This window comes from Budorcas taxicolor, chromosome 15 (genome assembly GCF_023091745.1).
Source record: "Budorcas taxicolor isolate Tak-1 chromosome 15, Takin1.1, whole genome shotgun sequence".
NCBI lineage: Eukaryota > Metazoa > Chordata > Mammalia > Artiodactyla > Bovidae > Budorcas > Budorcas taxicolor.
In genome coordinates this window covers 46,258,054-46,275,727 of record NC_068924.1, presented here as the reverse complement: position 1 = coordinate 46,275,727, position 17,674 = coordinate 46,258,054, and the positions used below count along the sequence as shown (strand labels likewise).

Below are 17,674 nucleotides of genomic sequence, written 5' to 3'. Positions count from 1 at the left end.
ATAAGTCTATAACCTAAGGTTTGTTTGTGGTGTTGGATAATTACTAGAGGTTGTTGTTATTGTTTTTTTCCAAGTAGAAATACAGTTGGAAGTTTCCAGCAGCATTTGCTGAAAAGACTATCATTTCTCCTGTTGAATTACTTTGGGTCCTTAGTCAAAATGCAGTATTTGTTCATGCATAGGTCTATTTCTGGACCCTCTCTTCTTTTCCATTATACCAGTCTGTGTATACTTACTTACACAGAAAACACAATGTCTTGATTACTTTATCACATTTTATGTAATGAAATGAGATAATGTGAGTGCTCTAAAGTTGTTTTTTCTTAAAATTGCCTTTACATCCCTTTCATTTTCATATAAATTTTAGAAGCAGTTTGTCAATTTCTCCAGAAAAGACTGCTGGGATTTTAATTAGGATGACATTGAATCTACAGATCAATTCAATGAGAATTAATGTTCTGAAAGGCTCCCTGGTGGATCTGCCTGCTAATGCAAGAGACATGGGTTCTATCCCTGAATTGGGAAGATCCCCTGGAGAAGGAAATGGCAACCCACTCTAGTATTCTTGCCTGGAGAATCCCAGGACACAGGAACCTGGAAGGCTACAGTCCATGGGATTACAAGTGTCAGACATGACTTAGCGGCTAAACTACCACCATCAACGTCCCGATAATATTACCCCTTCAGACATGTGCAAATAACACTTATTTACATTTTTTACATTTTCTTAATTTATCTCAGCAATACTTCTCATTCCCATGTATAGATCTTTCACATATTTTTAGACCCTGTATGCAAGACAGGAAAAAAGACACAGCTGTGTATAACGGACTTTTGGACTCAGAGGGAGAGGGAGAGGGTGGGATGATTTGGGAGAATGGCATTCTATCATGTATACTATCATGTAAGAATTGAATCGCCAGTCTATGTCTGACGCAGGATACAGCATGCTTGGGGCTGGTGCATGGGGATGACCCACAGAGATGTTATGGGGAGGGAGGTGGGAGGGGGTTCATGTTTGGGAACACATGTAAGAATTAAAGATTTTAAAATTAAAAAAAATAAATAAATAAAAAATAAAAATAAATAAATAAATAAATAAAAGTATTTCTACTTATTTAATACTATTTTCAACATTTTTCCAGTTCATTTTCCAATGACTTATTTCTAATATATGAAAATATCGATTTTTATCTGTTGATCTTATATTCTGAGATATTGACAAATTAGCTTGTGCAGTTTTAAAAATTGAATTTGTAAGACTTTCCACATACTTGATTTTCTTTATTTTTTTTAATTTTTATTTTTACTTTATTTTACTTTACAATACTGCATTGGTTTTACCATACATTGACATGAATCCACCACGGGTGTACATGCGATCCCAAAACATGAACCCCCCTCCCACCTCCCTCCCCACAACATCCCTCTGGGTCATCCCCGTGCACCAGCCCCAAGCACGCTGTATCCTGCATTGGACATAGACTGGTGATTTGATTCTTACATGATAGTATACATGTTTCAATGCCATTCTCCCAAATCATCCCACCCTCTCCCTCTCCCTCTGAGTCCAAAAGTCTGCTATACACATCTGTGTCTTTTTTGCTGTCTTGCATACAGGGTCATCATTGCCATCTTTCTAAATTCCATATATATGTGTTAGTATACTGTATTGGTGTTTTTCTTTCTGGCTTACTTCACTCTGTATAATCGGCTCCAGTTTCATCCATCTCATTAGAACTGATTCAAATGTATTCTTTTTAATGGCTGAGTAATACTCCATTGTGTATATGTACCACAGCTTTCTTATCCATTCATCTGCTGATGGACATCTAGATTGTTTCCATGTCCTGGCTATTATAAACAGTGCTGCGATGAACATTGGGGTACATGTGTCTCTTTCAATTCTGGTTTCCTTGGTGTGTATGCCCAGCAGTGGGATTGCTGGGTCATAAGGCAGCTCTATTTGCAATTTTTTAAGGAATCTCCACACTGTTTCCCATAGTGGTTTTACTAGTTTGCATTCTCACCAACAGTGTAAGAGGGTTCCCTTTTCTCCACACCCTCTCCAGCATTTATTGCTTGCAGATTTTTGGATCGCAGACATTCTGACTGGTGTGAAGTGGTACCTCATTGTGGTTATGATTTGCATTTCTTTAATAATGAGTGATGTTGAGCTGTTTGTTAGCCATCTGTATGTCTTCTTTGGAGAAATGTCTATTTAGTTCTTTGGCCCATTTTTTGATTGGGTCATTTATTTTTCTGGAATTGAGCTGCATAAGTTGCTTGTATATTTTTGAGATTAGTTGTTTGTCAGTTGTTTCATTTGCTATTATTTTCTCCCATTCAGAAGGCTGTCTTTTCACCTTGCTTATATTTGCCTTTGTTGTGCAGAAGCTTTTAATTTTAATTAGATCCCATTTGTTTATTTTTGCTTTTATTTCCAGAATTCTGGGCGGTGGATCATAGAGGATCCTGCTGTGATTTATGTCTGAGAGTGTTTTTCCTATCTTCTCCTCTAGGAGTTTTATAGTTTCTGGTCTTACATTTAGACTTTAATCCATTTTGAGTTTATTTTCATGTGCGGTGTTAGAAAGTGATCTAGTTTCATTCTTTTGCAAGTGGTTGACCAGTTTTCCCAGCACCACTTGTTAAAGAGATTGTCTTTACTCCATTGTATATTCTTGCCTTCTTTGTCAGAGATAAGGTGTCCATAGGTGTGTGGATTTATCTCTGGGCTTTCTATTTTGTTCCATTGATCTATATTTCTGTCTTTGTGCCAGTACCATACTGTCTTGATGACTGTGGCTTTGTAGTAGAGCCTGAAGTCAGGCAAGCTGATTCCTCCAGTTCCATTCTTCTTTCTCAAGATTGCTTTGGCTGTTCAAGGTTTTTTGTATTTCCAAATAAATCTTGAAATTATTTGTTCTAGTTCTGTGAAAAATATTTTCTTTAAATAAAGACAATTTTGCTCCTTCATTCTTCCCAAACTATGTTGTTTTATTCCTTTAATTTATTGCACTGCTTAGGAAATCCAGTGCAATGTTAACTGAAAATGCTGAGTGAGAGTGGATATCCTTATCTTTTCTCTTACACTGAGAAAAACATCATTAAGTACTACCTCAGCTCTTCAGCATCAATTTGAAAAAGTTTCCTTCTTTCCTTTTTCCTTTAGTATTATTATGAATGATATTGAATTTTGTTAGATATTTTTCCAATTTGATTGAGATACTTATATAATTTTCACTCTATATTGTTGATATAAATAACAAGGTCAATTTATATTTTATTATGAAGTCAAACTACAACAGATGAATGGATAAAGAACATGTGGTATATATATATCTGTGTGTGTGTGTGCGTGTGTGTGTATATGTGTGTGTGTGTGTGTGTGTGTGTGTGTGTATTTATATATGGCAACAACATTGGATGGACTTTAGGGCATTATGCTTGGAGAAATAAGTCAGACTGAGCAAGATAAATATTGTGGCTATCAAGTCTATGTGAAATCTCAAAAATAAAACAAGCTAGTAAATATAACAAACTCATATTTATAGATAACAAACTATAAATAGAGTAAAACTTTTATTTTAAAATTGAGAATTTCTATGTGAATCACCTAAAACCTACAACCATGAAAAATTTTTAAATAAGTTTTTAAGCCATAACTAAAAAAAAAAAAAAAAAACTTGCTCTATTTTTTCTAGATCCTCAAAGAAATGTGTGAAAGTGCAAGTCACTCAGTCCTGTCCAACTCTTAGCAACCCTCTGGACTATACAGTCCATGGAATTCACTACGCCAAAATTCTAGAATGGGTAGCCTTTCCCTTCTCCAGGGGACTTTCCCAACCCAGGGATCAAACCCAGGTCTCCTGCATTGCAGGCAGATTCTTTACCAACTGAGCCACAAGGGAAGCCTTGAAGAAAAGAAATGTGTACAAGGATATAAACAGTAGTAGTATTTGTGTGTGTGTGTTCAGGCACTATTTTGTGTCCAACTCTTTGCAACCCCATGGACTGTAGCCCACCAGGCTCCTCTATTCATGGGGTTTTCCAGGCAAGAATAATGGAGCTGTTTTCCATATCCTCCTCCTGGGGATCTCCTGAACAAGGGATTGAACCCATGTCTCCTATCTGAGCCTCTTACATTGGCAGGCAGATTCTTTTACTACTTGGTAACAATTATTACCAAAGAAGCTGAAGTTGAACCATTTTATGAAGACCTACAACACCTTCTAGAACTAACACCAAAAAAATATGTTCTTTTCATTATAGGGGACTAGAATTCAAAAATAGGAAGTCAAGAGATGCCTGGAATAACAGGCAAGTTTGGCCTCCGAGTACAAAATGAAGCAAAGGCTAACAGAGTTTTGCCAAGAGAATGCACCAGTCATAGCAAACACACTCTTCCAACAACACACGAGAAGACTCTATACATAGACATCACCAGACAGTCAATATTGATATCAGATTGTTTATATTCTTTGCAACTGAAGATGGAGAAGTTCTATATAGGCAGCAAAAGCAAAACCAGGAGCTGACTGTGGCACAGATCATGAACTTCTTATTGAAAAATTCAGACTTAAATTGAAGAAAGTAGGAAAAACCATTAGACCATTCAGGTACGATCTGAATCAAATACCTTATGATTATACAGTGGAAGTGACAAATAGAGACAGAGTGCCTGAAGAACTATGGATGGAGGTTCATGACATTGTACAGGAGGCAGTAATCGAGACCATCCCCAGGAAAAAGAAATGCAAAAGGACAAAATGATTGCCTGAGGAGACCTTACAAATAACCGAGAAAAGGAGAGAAGCTAAAGGCAAAGGAGGAAAGGAAAGATATACCCATCTGAATACAGAGTTCCAAAGAAAGCAAGGAGAGATAAGAAAGCCTTCGACAGTGATCAATGCAAAGAAATAGAGGAAAACAATAGAATGGGAAAGACTAGAGATCTCTTCAAGAAAATCAGAGATACCAAGAGAATATTTCATGCAAATATGGGCCCAATAAAGGACAGAAATGGTGTGGACCAACAGAAGCAGAAGATATTAGGAAGAGGTGGCAAAAATACACAGAAGAACTATACAAAAAAGATCTTCATGACCCAGATAACCATGATGGTGTGATCGTTCACCTAGAGCCAGACATCTGGAGTGTAAAGTTTTGTGGGCCTTAGGAAGCATTACTATGAACCAACCTAGTGGAGATGATGGAATTCCAGCTGACATATTTCATATCCTAAAAGATGTTGCTGCTAAAGTGGTGCACTCAATATGCCAGCAAATTTGGAAAACCTAGCAGTGGCCATCGGACTGGAAAAGGTCAGTTTTCATTCCAATCCCAAAGAAAGGCAATGCCAAAGAATGCTCAAACTACCACATAATTACACCCACTTCACAAGCTAAAAAGTAATGCTTGAAATGCTCCAAGCTAGGCTTCAACAGTACATGAACCAAGAACTTCCAGATGTTCAAACTGAGTTTAGAGAAAACAGAAAACCAGAGATTAAATTGCCAACATCCATTGGTTCATAGAAAAACCTAGGGAATTCCAGAAAAACATCTACTTCTGCTTCATTGACTACATTAAATCCTTTGACTGTGTGGATATCAACAAACTGGAAAATTCTTTAAGAAGTGGGATTACCAGACCACCTTACCTACCTCCTGGGAAATCTGCATGCAGGTCAAGAAGCAACAGTTAGAACCAAACATGGAACAATGGACGGGTTCCAAATTGGGAAAGGAGTACATCAAGGCTGTATATTGTCACCCTGCTTGTTTAACTTACGTGCAGAGTACATCATGTGAAATGCCAGGCTGGATGAAGCACAAGCTGAAATCAAGACTGCTAGGAGAAATATCAATAAGCTCAGATATGCAGATGAAACCATCCTTACAGCAAAAAGTGAAGAGGAACTAAAGAGCCTCTTGATGAAAGTGAAAGAGGAGAGTGAAAAAGCTGACCTAAAACTCAGTATTCACAAAACTAAGATCATGGCATCTGGTCCCATCACTTCATGGCAAATAGATGGGGAAGCAATGGAAACCATGAGAGACTTTATTTTGGGGGACTCCAAAATCACTGCAGATGGTGACTGCAGCCATGAAATTAAAAGACACTTTCTCCTTGAAAGAAAAGCTATGACCAACCTAGACAGCATATTAAAAAGCAGAGACATTACTTTGCTGACAAAGGTCCATCTAGTCAAAGCTATGATTTTTCCAGTAGTCATGTATGGATGTGGGAGTTGGACTATAATAAAAGCTGGGCGCTGAAGAATTGATGCTTTTGAACTGTGGTGTTGGAGAAGACTCTTGAGAGTCCCTTGGACTACAAGGAGATGAAACTAGTCCAACCTAAAGGAAATCATTCCTGAATATTCATTGGAAGGACTGATGCCGAAACTGAATCTCCAATACTTTGGCCACCTGATGTGAAGAACTGACTCATTGGAAAAGACCTTGATGCTGGGAAAGATTGAAGGCGGGAGGAGAAGGGGACAACAGTGGATGAGATGGTTGGATGGCATCACCAACTCGATGGCCAGACGTTTGAACAAGCTCCAGGAGTTGGTGATGGACAGGGAAGCCTGGCATGTTGCAGTCGAAGGGGTCGCAAAATATCAGACATGACGAAGCAACTGATTTGAGTAATTATTACAGATCACATAGGTGTGAGCCAAAGGGGATAATGGGCACAATGGAAACTGAGCCCCACTCAAAAATAATGAAGTCAACTCACCCAAAGCAACATATGACATATTTTTAAGATTTAGTGTGAGGAAAATTAAAACTAACATCATATTTATAACACAATGAATTTTATGAAAATTCAATATCCAACTGTCTTCCTTACGCAAATATATAGCTAAATAAGCATACTGGAAATTAATTAGTAGCACATATTTTAAATACACTAGAGATTTCACATTTTGGAAGGCAGGAGAACTAGGAAGAATGTTGAGATATGAAAAAAAAAGTGAAAGAACACATGTAAGAATTAAAGATTTTAAAATTAAAAAAATAAAAAACTAAAAGCATAAAAAAAAATGAAACAAAAGAAGGACCTGAAGAAAATGGATGATGCTTGTATAACTTGAAAAGTATGAATAATTCATATGAGGTTAAAAATGAATAAAAAATAAAGGAGCAAATCATCTTTCCTAGCATATAAATCCCATTTTAAAAAATTTGAAGCAGCAAAAATTACTGTTGCTTTTCTCTCTGAAAAATACATTGTGTTTTCTCAATAATATTTTCTTCACTTCCTCTTGCACTTTTATCATTATTATGCTGTGATAAAAGTGATGATATATTAACATCAATTCATTCAATAACACAATTTTGGATGTCACTATCTATTAAGCATGTTCAGGAATTCCATGAGAGTTTCTGAGTGAGTTTACAGGATCGATAGAAGACATCCAAAGTGTATATACAAATACAAATGGACATGTAAGCATGTATGTAAGACACTCACATTTAGGAGACTGACTAACTGCCAGTAGACACATGGCAGTGTAGGACTGGATTCCCAGAGGTCCTTCCTTTTACAGAGAAAGAAAATAATTTATTCTCTCATCTGCCTGCCTTCCTTTCCCAGAATGGCCTTAAGGGCCAAAGGGAGCAGGGATGGAGGAGTTCCCAGAGGGCAGAGTCCCTAAAGCTCCAGAGGTATACCTACCCCAGGTACTGGGGAACTATCCAAGGCTTCAGTATCAGTGGAACCAGAACCCATGCTTAACATCATCCATGGCTGAGTGAAGAAAGATATACCAGCATTAACCAGAAGACAGGAAAGACTTATCTCTTCATCGGGGGTCTGTGTTCGTTTCCATTCCTGGGCTAGTGCTGCTGAAGAAGTCTGAAAACCAGTAGCCTTCTGTGTCAGGCGAGTAAGTGCAAGTGAAAGCTCTGCTCTGGAACCTTGTTCTCTCCTTTGCCCTTCTTTTCTTTTCTTTTTTTTAATTTTTTGTATTTATTTTTTATTTTTACTTTATTTTACTTTACAATACTGTATTGGTTTTGCCATACATTGACATGAATCCACCACGGGTGTATACAAGCTCCCAATCCTGAATCCCCCTCCCACCTCCCATCCCGTATCATCTCTCTGGATCATCCCCATGCACCAGCCCCAAGCATCCTGTATCCTGTATCGAACATGGACTGGCACTTCGTTTCTTACATGATAGTATACATGTTTCAATGCCATTCTCCCAAATCATCCCACCCTCTCCCTCTCCCTCAGAGTCCAAAAGTCCGTTTTATACATCTGTGTGCTGCGATCCAAAAGTCTACAAGCAATAAATGCTGGAGAGGATGTGGAGAAAAGGGAACCCTCTTACACTGTTGGTGAGAATGCAAACTAGTACAGCCACTATGGAGAACAGTGTGGAGATTCCTTAAAAAACTGCAAATAGAGCTGCCTTATGACCCAGCAATCCCACTGCTGGGCATACACACCGAGGAAACCAGAATTGAAAGAGACACATGTACCCCAATGTTCATCGCAGCACTGTTTATAATAGCCAGGACATGGAAACAATCTAGATGTCCATCAGCAGACGAATGGATAAGAAAGCTGTGGTACCTATACACAATGGAGTATTACTCAGCCATTAAAAAGAATTCATTTGAATCAGTTCTGATGAGATGGATGAAACTGGAGCTGATTATACAGAGTGAAGTAAGCCAGAAAGAAAAACACCAATACAGTATACTGACACATATATACGGAATTTAGAAAGATGGTAATGATGACCCTGTATGCCCTTCTTTTCTATGATTTCTTTTGCTTGGTGATGACAGAGATGCAGAGGGGGTGAAGTTTGTCCATAGGAGACAGTTGGTGGGGAGCTTGAAAGTACATCATCTGGATCCCACTTATGAAAATTTCAAACATTTCAACAAGGAGTATGGACACTGGGCACAAAGTATTCATGCAAAAGTACTGTAATCATGGGGTAGGAATAATATTTATTCTATATAACTTAAGAGATGAGAACGGAGATCACAGTTGGGGGTCAGAGGGTGTCAGAAAGTAGCTCCTCAGATATCAGTTCAATCTAAATAATATCTAAAAACTACAGCTGCCAAAACCAGAAAATGATGCCCAAAGATAATCAATAATGTCTGTAACTGCATTTTAAGGAGATGTCTTAAAGGTCTGTCTGAGTTCTGTGGATTTAGGTGAACCCTAACAACCTTAACATTTAAATATATAAAATAATATGACAAATAAGATATGCATTTCTACCTCACTGTGATGACACAGGACACAGCTGTATGCATATATTCAATGGCTTTGGGCCTGACGTTTGTTTCTTTCACATCCAAACCCTAGCGGTTAAACTGAGGAAAAGACATATAACACCACTGAAACAATTTTTCCATTTGAAGACGTAAATTATTAAGATAGTCAACCTGACTCACTTTCTTCAGAGTGTGGTTACTATTATATGACATGATATGTGGACAATTCATCCCCCAATTGTCAATATTACTACTAATATATTCTGTTATTAGCGAGAGGAAAAAAATTGGAAGATCATTTAATCTCGTCTACGTATCAGGTGGAAACAGGTGGAAAGGCCATGCCTGGCATGTCCCAGCTAGACAGGACCCTTTGTCTGGGGAAGCAGAGGACCAAGAGGAGTAGAGAGAGGAGACTGGGAGGAGACATCCCTTCTCCTTCCCCTGAGAGTCATCCCTGGTCACTAACAGGGAGTCTCTGGTGAGGAGAACTGGGGAGCTGAGGAGGACTGAAACTGCATTCGGAGGTTAGAATTCATAACTGGAAACAAGAACACGACTTGAAACAGTACAGAATCAAAAGTTGGTTTCTATTGATATGAAAATACTGCTTAGTTCTGGGTTCACAGTTTGATTAAATCTTCCTTTCCCCTGCTACTCTGCCCCCATCCCAAAGCTATTTCTCGTCTATCAGTTCTGTTTTCAGCACTACTAATTGTATCATTGGTGATTTTTGATTACTCTTTTATAGTATTGATGAGGAAAGTACATTATCATAGAATTGTTTTTTAGGGTCAGAGAGAAACTGGAAGTTGTTTGAATCTAACACACTTGATTAGAATTAGATAGGAATAGGATTAGCCTAGTACTGGGTAGATGGTTAAGATTTTGAGAATCATTTCCCTTGTTTGTAATGTGATGATAATAAAACATATTCCACAAGAGAGTGAAAGAGAAAATGAGATGAAGTCCTAGATATTGGAGCACCATTCTCAGCAAGTGACAAGAGTTTAACAACTAAACAGTATGAAATTTTATATTATGTTAGAAAGCCTAGTGAGAAATTGAGAGAGAATTTTAAAAACTCCTGGAAAAAAGTTTGTAAACCCACATGATAACTCTTTATATGAGACTCTGTTTATGAAGACAGATTTGACTACAATGGACTGCATGATTTAAAGGCTACCGGAAAGTCCTAACCTATACATTTTGCCATGTTACAGACTTCTTTTGATTCCCTGTCACAATTCAGGTGGAGGAGAACCTTAGAATTCTTCATCTGCAATGTAAATGAAGATGGGTGCTAAACTGTTTCAGTTTTATCCAATTCCTGGTGACCCCATGGACTGTGGTCCACCACGCTCCTCTATCTGGAGTGGCTTGCTGTGCCCTCCTCCAGGGGATCTTCCCAACCCAGGGATCAAACCCATGTCACTTATATCTCTTACATTGGCAAGCAGGTCCTCTGTCATTAGTGCCATGAGGGTACCACATCACTTTACTCACAATTCTCTTTCTCCAGCCTATTCCCTATGCCTGTTAGTCAGCGCTCCCCTGAGCTATGGTGTGGTTAGTCACACAGTAGTGTCCAACTCTTTGCGACCCCATGGACTGTAAGCCACCAAGCTCCTCTATCCATGGGGGTTCTCCAGGCAAGAACACTGGATTAGGTTGCTATGCCCTCCTCTAGAAGATCTTCCCAACCCAGGGATCAAACACAGGTGTCCTACAGTGCAGGCGGATTCTTTACCATCTGAGCCACCAGGAAAGCCCAAGATTACTGGAGTAAATAACCTATATCCCTTCTCCAAGCAGCCCTCCCCTACTCTCTCATAATAGTTTATGCAAGACCATGTCATTGCTCATAGCACTTATTAGTATTACTGTTGTCCCAGAATGGTTTTAGTTCTCCCTACTTCAGAATAGGGATGGTTTCGAACTCAATTTGGTGACCCTAGTATCTAACAGCATGCCAAGGAGAAACTTTAAATGATGAGACAACAATGGCAGCATTGAACTAGCTGGGAGGAAAGAGGGAATGTGCACCTGGATTATTGCACTGAAGACGAAAAACAGAAACAGAAAGGAGATGGAAAGATTTTAAAGGTAGATCTCATCACCCTTACACTAATGCAATCAGAAGAATGAAAGTTGTTTCTTCCAGAATTTAGGAATCCTAAATGGGAAATAGATGGGGAAACAGTGGAAACAGTGTCAGACTTTATTTTGGGGGGCTCCAAAATCACTGCAGATGGTGACCACAGCCATGAAATTAAAAGACACTTACTCCTTGGAAGAAAAGCTATGACCAACCTAGATAGTATATTGAAAAGCAGACATTACTTTGCCGACTAAGGTCCGTCTAGTCAAGGCTATGGTTTTTCCAGTGGTCATGTATGGATGTGAGAGTTGGACTGTGAAGAAGGCAGAGTGCTGAAGAATTGATGCTTTTGAACTGTGGTACTGGAGAAGACTCTTGAGAGTCCCTTGGACTTTAAGGAGCTCCAACCAGTCCATTCTGAAGGAGATCAACCCTGGGATTTCTTTGGAAGGAATGATGCTAAAGCTGAAGCTCCAATACTTTGGCCACCTCATGCGAAGAGTTGACTCATTGGAAAAGACTCATGCTGAGAGGGATTGGGGGCAGGAGGAGAAGGGGACAACCGAGGATAAGATGGCTGGATCGCATCATGGACTCGACGGACGCGAGTCTGAGTGGACTCGGGGAGACGGTGATGGACAGGGAGGCCCGGCTTGCTGCGATTCATGGGGTCGCAAAGAGTGGGACACGACTGAGCGACTGAACTGAACTAATATGAAAAACTAAGAAATAGAGTAAACAAAAAGCAATTTTTACAAATAATCCAAATCAAAATGACTTTTTAGACAAATATAAATTCACAAACATTATTTGCAGTGCCTAATTTTTAAAATCTATAATTCAGTTCAGTTCAGTCGCTCAGTCGTGTCCCACTCTTTGCAACCCCATGAATCGCAGCACGCCAGGCCTCCCTGTCCATAACCAACTCCCAGAGTTCACTCAGACTCGCTTCCATCGTGTCAGTGATGCCATCCAGCCATCTCATCCTGGGTCGTCCCCTTCTCCTCCTGCCCCCAATCCCTCCCAGCATCAGAGTCTTTTCCAATGAGTCAACTCTTCCCTTGAGGTAGCCAAAGTATTGGAGTTTCAGCTTCAGCATCATTCCTTCCAAAGAAATTCCAGGGCTGATCTCCTTCAGAATGAACTGGTTGGATCTGCTTGCAGTCCAAGGGACTCTCAAGAGTCTTCTCCAACACCACAGTTCAAAACCATCAATTCTTCAGTGCTCAGCCTTCTTCACAGTCCAGCTCTCACATCCATACATGACCACAAGAAAAACCATAGCCTTGACTATATGGACCTTTGTTGGCAAAGTAATGTCTCTGCTTTTCAATATGCCATCTAGGTTGGTCATAACTTTTCTTCCAAGGAGTAAGCGTCTTTTAATTTCTTGGCTGTGGTCACCATCTGCAGTGATTTTGGAGCCCCCCAAAATAAAGCCTGACACTGTTTCCACTGTTTCCCCATCTATTTCCCATGAAGTTATGGGATCAGATGCCATGATCTTCGTTTTCTGAATGTTGATCTTTAAGCCAACTTTTTCACTCTCCACTTTCACTTTCATCAAGAGGCTTTTTAATTCCTCTTCAATTAAAGCATAATAAATACAGCTGAAAGGTCAAATTATGGTAGCTAGTGGTCTACAGTCATTTATCTGAGTCTCTAAGTTGTGCCACATTCTGCTGCTTATTAGCATGTATTGTTCAAATTAAATTGTAGATCTTGTAGTCCGTGTAATCATTTTTAAATAGTGAAGAAACATGAGTATGAATTTAGAGACTCACCTGTTATAAAGAAGCTTCCTAAGTAATTTTCTCCTCTTAATTTCTATAAAGATTTAACAGCTCTATTAAAAATACAAAATGAAGTGAGTCAGAAAGAGAAAAAGAAATATCATATATTAATACACATATGTGAAACTTGGTGAAACAGTACAGCTGAACCTATTTGCATGGCATGGATAAAGATCTAGTCAGAGAGAACAGATATGTAGATACAAGAGTGCTATGGGTGGATGAAGTGGGAGATTGGATTGACATATATACTCTACCATGTTTAAAATAGATAGCTAGTGGGAACATGCAGGATAGTGCAGGGAGCTCAGCTCAGTGCTCTGTGATGACTTAGGTAAGATGGCAGTAGCAGTGGTGAGGGGGAAGGAGATTCAAGAGGGAGAAGATATATGTGTACATACAGCTGATTCATTTTATTGTACAGAAGAAACTAACAAAATATTATAAAGCAAATATATACTCTGTTAAAATATTATAAATAAACCTTGAACAAATCAAACACTACAGAGAAATCATAGCATCTCAGCCTTCTGAATTGTTTAAAGTAATATGAATATCATACTGTGTACATAAGATATACATAAAAATTCACTTAGTGATGGATAATCTGCCAGGATGCATAAGTTACTTAAGTAAAGCAATTTGTTCTGTCTCCATGTATCTTGAATCAGTAGCTAATTTTTTTCCCAATTTTACAGATCACTAAAAGGAAGGTGCAGGAACGTTTGACAAAATATGACAGCACAACAAAATGGCAGCATCTCCACTGAGTTTTCAGACTTCTTTCTGAACTGTTTTGTCCGGTCCCCCAGCTGGCAGCACTGGCTGTCCCTGCCCCTCAGTCTCCTCTTTCTTCTGGCCATGGGGGCCAACGCGACCCTCCTGATCACCATCCGGTTGGAGGCCTCTCTGCACGAGCCCATGTACTACCTGCTCAGCCTCCTCTCCCTGCTGGACATGGCGCTCTGTCTCACTGTCATCCCCAAGGTCCTGGCCATCTTTTGGTTTGATCTCAGGTCTATCAGCTTCTTTGCCTGTTTCCTCCAGATGTTTACCATGAATAGTATTTTTGCCATGGAGTCCTGCACATTCATGGTCATGGCCTATGACCGCTATGTGGCCATCTGCCATCCTCTCCGATACCTGTCCATCATTACTGACCAATTTGTAGTCAAAGCAGCCATTTTTATTTTGGCCAGAAGCATCTTCTTGACAGTACCAATCCCAATTCTCTCAGGACGTCTCCATTATTGTCGGGAAAATGTCATTGAGAACTGCCTCTGTGCCAATATGTCTGTGTCCAGGCTCTCCTGTGGTGATATTATCATCAATCGTCTCTACCAATTTGCTTGTGGATGGACTCTGCTGGGACTGGACCTCATTCTCATCTTCCTCTCCTACACCCTCATTCTAAGGGCTGTTCTGAGACTCAAGTCAGAAGGAGCTGTGGCCAAGGCCCTAAGCACATGTGGCTCCCACTTCATCCTGATCCTCTTCTTTAGCACTGTCCTTCTGGTTTTTGTCTTCACGCTTGTGGTAGAAAAGAAAGTGTCCTCTGATGTGCCCGTCTTGCTCAATATCCTCCACCACGTCATCCCTCCAGCCCTCAACCCCATTGTCTATGGGGTGCGAACCCAAGAGATCAAGCAAGGAATCCAGAGATTACTGAAAAAAGGTTGGTAACTAGGACAACTGGATCTCTGCATTCCTAAAATAGGATGGCTTTGAGTCAATAGTGGATGAGGGGATTGAAATTTGTATCTATGAATTTTAATCTCAAACTATACAAATTGTCTTTGTTTTTCCTTTTAATAAAGCTTTAATTTCTTTTAGAGTTTCTCTTTCTCTCACTTCTCAAAAATAAATCTTCATGATCATTTCTCCCCTTTTCCCACACTTTTTATCCAAATGTGCAAAATAATAAATGCCCTTAAGCAGATTCTAAAGGGAGAGATTTATGTTCCTGAATGAAAGTGAAAGTGTTAGTCACTCAGTCATGTCCCTCTCTTTGCAGCTGCATGGACTATAGCCTGCCAAGCTCCTCTGTCCATGGGATTCTCCAGGCAAAAATACTGGAGTGGGTAGCCATTCCCTCCTTCAGGGGATCTACCTGACCCAGGGATTGAACCCAGGTTTTCAGACATTGCAGGCAGATTCTTTACCATCTGAGCCACCAGGGAAGCCCTGAAAAAATAACTTTTAATATGCCATATATTTCATATTCTGGTGTAAACAATTGTGGATGTTCTGTGGGCTATATTATATAATTTGTAAGGTGTTCTTATTCTTATTTCCACTAAATATAACATATTAGAGACAAAGACATAGAAGCTGAAACTTTAGCCCTGAATAGTGAAAGGTTGCTATTGGTCTCTGTGTGCTTATTCAGTCAGTTCAGTCATGTCCAACTCTTTCCAACTTCATATACTGTAGCCCACAGGTTTTTCTGACCATGGAATTATCCTGGCAAGAATACTGGAGTAGGTTGCCACTTCCTACTCTAACTGGTAGGTAAATGGGTCTTTTTCTCTCAATCTCCAACCATATCACAAGCTTCTTTCTCACTGCCTTACTGTCTCTCCTCTTCTCTTCTCCAGGATTGTGCATTGCAAGGGGACACAATTTTTTTCTGAATACTCTTGTGTGTAACAATTATCATAAAGTTTTAGCAGTTTAAAGAGACTACTAAATTTTTTCCCCAAAGTGTCTGTGCTTTGGACATGTATCTCTTGAATCCAAAAGATATGCAAAGACAGCTATGTGAATGATATGCAAACACAGCTATGTGAATGAGTTAAAGAATTGTTAAGCAATATAATATATGATTCAGTAATAATACTTGCAGATATAACAAATTATATGGAAATTATTTCTTATTAATTTTACAGTTTCTAAGCACATTTGTGTCCTGGAAATTCTGTTAACTATTAAGATACAAAAATAAATCAAACATTAGTATTGCTTTTGGGAGTTCAAAGTTGGACTAGGAAGAATACAAATAATAATTCCAGAAACATATTCTTCTCAAATGAAGAGGAGGCTGAGGAATGGAATCATGTGCTTCTATGGGCATTTCTTTGGAAAGAATGATGCTAAAGCTGAAAGTCCAGTACTTCGGCCACCTCATGTGAAGAGTTGACTCATTGGAAAAGACTCTGATGCTGGGAGGGATTGGGGGCGGGAGGAGAAGGGGACGACAGAGGATGAGATGGCTGGATGGCATCACTGACTTGATGGATATGAGTCTGAGTGAACTACGGGAGTTGGTGATAGACAGGGAGGCCTGGCATGCCGAGATTCATGGGGTCGCAAAGAGTCGGACACGACTGAGTGACTGAACTAACTGACTGACTGATGGGCATTAAGGTGCTGGGCAACATAGGAAAGCACCAGACAGAGTTAGAAGGTCTGAGTTGTAAGCTTTGCACAACAACACACACACACACAATTTCCTGGGAACAAATGAGTTGGTCTCACTGTGTTTCATGTTATTCTATTACTTGAAAATAGTGAATAATTTGTTTAAAAGATCATTTCTACATATAAGATTTGTGCATCAGTGACAACATGTAAGTGTGTTATATCATTTTCACCATAGAAGGAAAATCTCACAAAGCTTAGCACTATCCCCAAAATCTGGTTCTTTCAATCACCGCTGAGAGCATCAGAATACATCTCTTGACCTACTTAAACTTTCATTCTGCAAACATCTATAGAAATTTTTTTCTTCTTCCTCTCATAATGTAAAAGAAAAAATTACTATTTGATTTATTTGCTCCTCTTTAGCACTGGGAGCAAATATTTTAAAAACAAGCATGCACTTATATAAGAAGCAATAAGTATAAGCATATATCAGTATTTTATTGGTGAAAATGCATTCTCAAAAGTAGAAAGCAATCTGTCAAGATACTACTTGGTTCATACTGTAGATAACTTTTTCATTATTACTTGAAGATCTCCCACAAAACCCATTCACTCAAAGATTTCAATATTTAAAAATGTCATGGTTTAAAATTGTATAGCTGGATACCAAGGTGAAGGTCTTACAAATATAGATATAATATCATTTAACTTAAATATAACATTTTACATATTATTAATGAAATCATTATGAACATGTAAGTCAAGACTTTGTGTGGATATATGTTTTATGTCTCCTTGGTGTTACAAGTAGATTGCAAAGATTGTATAGTAAGGGTATGATTAAATTTCCAGCAGATTGCCAAGCTGCTTTGAATATCTTTGTTCCATTTTACATTCCCACCAACAGTGAGAAACCGGTTCTTACTGGGTTTCTCACCCATGCCAACATCCATGCCAACACTTGGTGTTTTCAGTCTCTTTAAAATTCAACCCTTCTAGTAGCTGTGCAGTGGCATCTCTTTGTTGTTGTTCAGTAGCCCCATCCTGTCTGACCCTTTAAGATCCCATGGACTGCAGCATGTGAGGCTTCCCTGTCCTTCACCATCTCCTGGAGTTTGCTCAAAAATCTGGTTTTTGTGTTGTTCTAGTTGGCT

General features: G+C 39.1%; 1 protein-coding gene across 1 annotated transcript; it reads left to right on the top strand.

Moving 5' to 3' along the window:
* Positions 1 to 13,892: 13,892 nt before the first annotated feature.
* Positions 13,893 to 14,840, top strand: LOC128060499 (olfactory receptor 56A3-like). Its single transcript, XM_052652903.1, has one exon. It carries the CDS (start codon positions 13,893 to 13,895, stop codon positions 14,838 to 14,840), a length of 948 nt encoding a protein of 315 aa, XP_052508863.1.
* The last annotated feature ends 2,834 nt before the right edge of the window (positions 14,841 to 17,674 follow it).

What these genes read in the sequence shown, in the direction of transcription:
- LOC128060499 (XM_052652903.1), top strand. Translation starts at nt 13,893, where the DNA reads ATGACAGCACAACAAAATGGCAGCATCTCCACTGAGTTTTCAGACTTC.